Source organism: Pleurodeles waltl, chromosome 10, assembly GCF_031143425.1.
Source record: "Pleurodeles waltl isolate 20211129_DDA chromosome 10, aPleWal1.hap1.20221129, whole genome shotgun sequence".
NCBI classification, from domain to species: Eukaryota; Metazoa; Chordata; class Amphibia; order Caudata; family Salamandridae; genus Pleurodeles; species Pleurodeles waltl.
The window spans coordinates 134,260,760-134,266,771 of NC_090449.1; the positions used below are offsets into that span (position 1 = coordinate 134,260,760).

General features: G+C 40.9%; 1 protein-coding gene across 1 annotated transcript in view; it reads left to right on the top strand.

Moving 5' to 3' along the window:
* Positions 1–3,090, top strand: part of FOXK1 (forkhead box K1) — a 299,423-nt gene extending 296,333 nt beyond the window's left edge. The window contains exon 9 of the mRNA XM_069209974.1: positions 378–3,090. Coding sequence (XP_069066075.1) covers positions 378–598 — 221 coding nt within the window. The 3' untranslated portion in view covers positions 599–3,090. The remainder of the gene's footprint in view (positions 1–377) is intronic.
* The last annotated feature ends 2,922 nt before the right edge of the window (positions 3,091–6,012 follow it).

The window sequence follows — 6,012 nt, forward strand, 5'->3', positions numbered from 1 at the left end:
AACATTAGTGCATGGTACTTGAGCTCAAATATCTAATTTAGCAGATTTCAAAACCGTTTCTGGTGTGGCCACAAAGTAGCAGTTATAGCCACATGTTGATAATGGGAAGGATGCTGAAGACTAAAGTTTCACCATGAAGGTACTATAATTTTGTCTCCTAAAATGGTGGTTATTTCAAGAAACAATTACCTTTGAATATTTCCACTCTCTTATTCTCAACTTGCTTTAACATTTTTATGTTCATTATACTGTTTTTTTTTTAAATATTTGTGTTCAGTTTTGAAACATAAATCGCCAGCAAACAAGCAGTACATATTGATGTTTTAAAATGTATTGTTTACTAAATCAAATGTGCTCTCTTTTCTCTTCTTTCCCAGCCCTCACAAACCCTTTGCAACTACTCGCGACTCAGGCTAGTTCATCCACTCCTGTAGCGGTCGTCCGAGCCTGCGAAGTAGATACAATGAACACAATGGCAGCATCTGAAGAGCCAAGTACCAAAAAAGCGCGCCTGGAAGATGCTGTCCCAGTAGGACCAGCAGCCCAACCGGGGGTCATCACCTCCACTTCTTCACAAGCGCAAGCTAGTGGGGAATGACAGTCCATAATGTCAGAAGAAGGAGTATGAAATCAATAGAGAAGAGAGAATTCCAACAAGAGATTTGAAGATTCTGAAATAAAGTTTAAAAAAAAGAAGGCTCTTTTTTGTTTTGGTTAGTTCTAAAGGACCGGTCCGGAGTTCCTAGAATTTTAAGGTGCCAAAATGGACGCAATGAATAAAAAAAATAAAAAAACAGAAGCCCACAGCGAACAGTGCGCAAAAGTTAGCTAATTTTTTCAAGTTTAGATTTTTAAATACTATATAGACAACTGATTGTATGGCTGCTGGAGGTCTTCTTTTCTCCCTTTACCCGGCTATTCTGAATCGTTTCTGCTGGAGTAGGGTATGGGGTGGGAGGATCATCGCTCACCATGTTGAAAGGAATGTGTTATGGTCAGCAGCTTTGAACGAAGATTCCTTAAATGCCTTAAGATGCTGGGCGTTCTTGACTTCTTTTGAAAATGGATTACCGTTCTAAAGAAAGGCTGCACCCTTTGCCAGGGAGAGCTGGCTTAGGTAACCACAGTGACCATCATAAAAGCAACATGGTATCAAACATAATGCGACAAAATACAGAAGGAAACACGCAGAAAGAATAACCATTCATCTGTCATTTCTGATTTATGTGGGAGAGGACTGACCAAGCAGTTCTTTGAAACACCAGTTACCTTTAGTAAACATCTTTTGATTGGAGATGAGTAGACTGACAAAGCATTAAATTCTTTCCATTTACAAAAAAAAAGCTTTTTAATGTTGCATACTTTTAAGTGTTTCACTGTTTAGTTTCAAGATGCTGTCTGCTTTTAGAGCTCCTGATCTGATGGCACTGAGGAAAAGCTGTATCTCTTGCAAGTTCTTTGTTGATCAGTAATTTTTCCAGTTGTTACAACTTCCTTTTGCCCTGGAGTTCCACGTCATGCTTTGGTTTCGGCATGGGAATTCAGAATGTTGCATTTTCCTGGTCACAAAAATAGGTGGTCTCAACCATGTAATTGTTATTGTTGTAGTTCCATTTCATGTTAGGCATTTTTTAAGCAGGAAAAAAATAATTTGTACACATACACACAACAGTTCATTTTAAACAATTGTTTAAAGTAAACATAAAGACATCTGTTAGTGTTTGAAATGTGTCACTTTCCAAAGTCTTTATTATTGTGGTTTTAATTGCTACATTGCCCTCATTTTAATGTATTTTTTTCTGAGGTGGAGTGAATTTTGGATAACAACACTATTGGGATGGTTTCAAAAAAACTAATCGGCACTCGCGAAATTATGAATCAATTAGACTCACGAGTTCAAGCTGTATAAAAAAAATATGTGTATACATATACCAATGTGCAATTATGGTTCTCAGCTAGAACTTCAGAAAGTTGGATTCAACATTGTCATTGGCATAAAATGTCAACTTTTGTTTTCAGTGTTGCACATAAAAGTCCTATTCAGCCAAAGGAGACATTTTTATTAGTTCAGCAACTACCAGATTTGCATGTTTTGCCACTTCAATAAACAGAAAAGTTATACACGTTTATTGATGTTTAACAGCCAGCAAGAAGAAAATTTCCCTCCACTATATAAGCTTTTAGCTTTACCATTTTTCCTTATCTTTTTTTTACTTTCTCTTAAATTAATTGTAGTTTGAACTAAAGCCATATTACATAAGCACAAGGGGAAGTCATTTTTCTTTTGTATGTAAACTTGATAGAGCCATCTCCTTACCCATATGTGCCCAGTTACTCTCTTGAGTGAGCTAAACAAGACGGTATTGGGAATACAAAAACATTTGAGAAAGGTGTGTTTTTCATATAGGTTCTTTCTTCAAAGTATCTAGAAATTAAAAAAAACATAGTGAGTGCAGTTGAACTCTCCACATTATTTGTAAATACGTTTTATTATTTTAAGATTTATGTCTCAATGGAACACCTCAGAGTTATTTATCCATTTTGGGGCACAGAGACCAGAGTTTAAGACTTGGGTGATTTGAAAACTCATTCTGCTTCTCTGATATTTTTTGGCAAAGGATGTCTAATTGGGAAAACCCAAGTGTATTAAATCCAGGCACCTTAGTAGCAAAATATGAAGAACACAGTTGTGTGTGCAGTTGTATTGTGTTGGATGGCCATTATTGGTCTGAACCCCAGTTAGGTTCTACTAAACCAATACATTGCATTGATACAGAATGATTAAATTCCTAACCTCAGAGATTGGAAGAAGTTACTCTTGCACTGACAGTATGCACTGCAGCTTACAGGTTACATATTATTACCCCAATTACTCTGAAAATACGTGTTATTTGGCTATACATGAACAGATCTTTGATGTTCATTCAGTCTTAACGAAGGTACAAAAACGTGTTGTTGGCTCAAAAGGACCTAGTCTAATAAGGATTCCTACTTGTGACACCTAATGGAAGAAGTGGCAAGACTGATGAGGGAAATCCATGCTGTGAATTCAATGGTGTCAAATAAATTGGTGTATTTGTAACTTAGAAATATGTTCTATGTGATTTTTGTGGTAAATTTATTTTGAAATTCAGTGGATTATTCTAAATTTTTCTTCTAGTGCTCTGTGGATCACGTAAAACAAGGAACAGGATGTCACTTAGTCAGACCTGTTTGATATTAACATGAATAGCAGGCGGTCAGTTTTCGGTTTTATTCATCACGTGCTTCATGCTTGCATTTAATGATTTTTCTTCTCCAGGCAGTTTATTTTGGGAAAAATAATCTTGTTTTTTGAGTTTATCGGAACCCAGGTTTACAAAGTGCTTTCTTAGTGATCTTAGTTTGCCAGTGCCTGATATTTTGTAGATTCACTTGGATTTCTGTAAGAACCCTTCATCAGGTTTGGGAGACTTTAGTACATTAAATGCATAACTGGTTTTGCATGATCACAATCAGGAGCCCGTCACTGGAATTAACTTTAGTTTACACTAACCATTCAGTGAAGGGGGCAGACTTCAAACTTGAATGGATATATATATGTGTGTTCGATGGCATGTGTAGCTGCAGATACACATGCTGTGCATACGACGGCCATCTAGTGTTGGGCTCAAAGTGTTACAAGTTGTTTTTCTTCGAAGAAGTGTTTTTGAGAAACAGGATCGAGTAACTCCTCCTCTTCGGCTCCATTGCGCATGGGCATCGACTCCATGTTAGATTGTTTTCTTTCCGCCATCGGATTCGGACGTGTTTCCTTTCGCTCCGATAGTTCGATTCGATAAACTTTGAAAACGCTTCTTTTTTCAATGGTATTGTATCGATCACATTATATCTTCTATCGACCCTTCGGTACCGTCGGAACAGACATCTCTACTCGCAATTTGGGGTGCGTGCGCCCAACTCGGGCCTTGTCTGGCCGACCTCGTGGAAGCCTCATGGATCATACTCCATTCCGATTCTGTCCTCGGTGCCACGCTAAATTCACTTATATGGACCAGCACCTCGTCTGTAATCTCTGCCTTTCCCTCGACCATCGGGAAGAAAATTGCGAGGCCTGCAGAGCCTGCCGATCGAAAAAGACGCTCCGAGACAGAAGAGCACAGAGACTCGAGATGGCATCAAAAAGCACAGAACATCGCGACATCGAAGAGGAAGAAATCATGCAGACCGCAGTCTCCGTTCGAGGATCCGACTCCAATCATGATTCCGAGGATGACAGACCGATCACAGCAGCACAGCATGTGAGTGCGCCTGCCCCTGTGTAATCTAAGCCCAAACATAAGGCCTTGGGAACGCCACTGCCGGAAGGCCATGGCTCGACCTGAAAGAAAACGCTCTGTGACCAACCCACCAGCCCACCAGCTTGGCACTGAAAAGGGCCACCTCTCCAAAGCCATCGGACGCGAGCCGAAGCTCGGTCTCTGAACTGAGCAAACACCGCTCTCTCAAGTTGAAATCTCAAAAATCATTTTTGGAGCCGAGACCATCTTCAACCTCAACTTTTTTGATAGCGGAAAAGCGAGCTTCAGAGCCTAAAAAGCCTATTTATACTGAAGAGCATGGGCTTTCACAAGCACTTAAAGCCACAAAACTAAAGAGGAGGACTCACAAATAGAGGCTATGGATGAAAGGCAAGCCATGATTCATATCCATAAAGAGACTGGCAGAATTTTAACTGCACCTCCTCCAAAACCAAAGAGGAAATTAGCCGTTCAGGAGGAATTGGACACTACGCAGCCTCCAGCCAAAGTGCCAAGAACAAAGAGACCTCCACCTCCTCACTCTATGCATTTACATATCTCTCCTCCTACCAGTCCTATACCTATGCAGTCACCATCGCACTCATTTGATTCGCAGCCTTCACAACCAGAGATAGTACAGGCTACACTCAAGTGATAGTTAGGGCGGCAACATATCACAATGAAACAATGCATACTGAGCCATTAGAGGATGACTTCTTATTTAATACACTCTCCTCCAAGCATGCACCATATCAATCACTTCCTACGCTCCCCGGCATGCTAAAACATGCTGACCAGATATTTAAAGAGCCAGTAAAAGCAAGGATAATTATTCCTAGAGTGGAGACAAAATATAAGCCACCTCCTCCTGATCCTGTCTATATTACCCAACAGCTACCTCCAGACTCAGTAGTTGTAAGCGCTGCCAGGAAGAGAGCAAGTCCGCAGTCTTCAGGTGATGCACCCCCACCAGACAAAGAGAGTAGGAAGTTTGATGCTGCAGGGAAAAGGGTGGCATCTCAGGCAGCCAACCAGTGGAGAATAGCCAACTCTCAGGCATTGTTGGCTAGATATGACAGGGCCCACTGGGACGAGATGAAAGATATAATCCAACATCTCCCAAGGAACAGCAAAAAAGGGCACAACAGATAGTAGAGGAAGGGCAAGCCATCACTAATAATCAGATCAGGTCAGCCCTAGACTCTGCAGATACAGCAGCTAGAAACATCAACACTGCTGTAAACATAAGGAGACATGCATGGCTTAGGTCTTCAGGATTCAAGCCTGAAATCCAACAGGCAGTGCTCAGTATGCCACTCAACCAAAAACAACTTTTCGGCCAAGAGGTTGACACTGCAATTGAAATGATGAAAAGGGATTCAGGCACTGCAGAAGCCATAAGTGCACTGTATACCACACAATACAGGGGATCCTTTCGTAAACCCCAATTTAGAGGTGGATTAAGAGCCCAAATTGCCGAGGCATCCACCTCACAGCCAAAGTCGGCCTACCAACCTCAATTCCAACGAGGTGGTTTCAAAAGCACTTATAGAGGCCAGTACCCCAGAGGCAGGGGAAAATATCAAACATCGAAACAAGCCTCACAACAAAGTAAGCAGTGACTTGTGCCATTCCTTCCCAATTCACACCTCCCCTGTGGGGGGAAGACTGCAAACGTTCCACAACAATTGGCTAAACATTACCACAGACAACTGGGTATTATCAACTATCC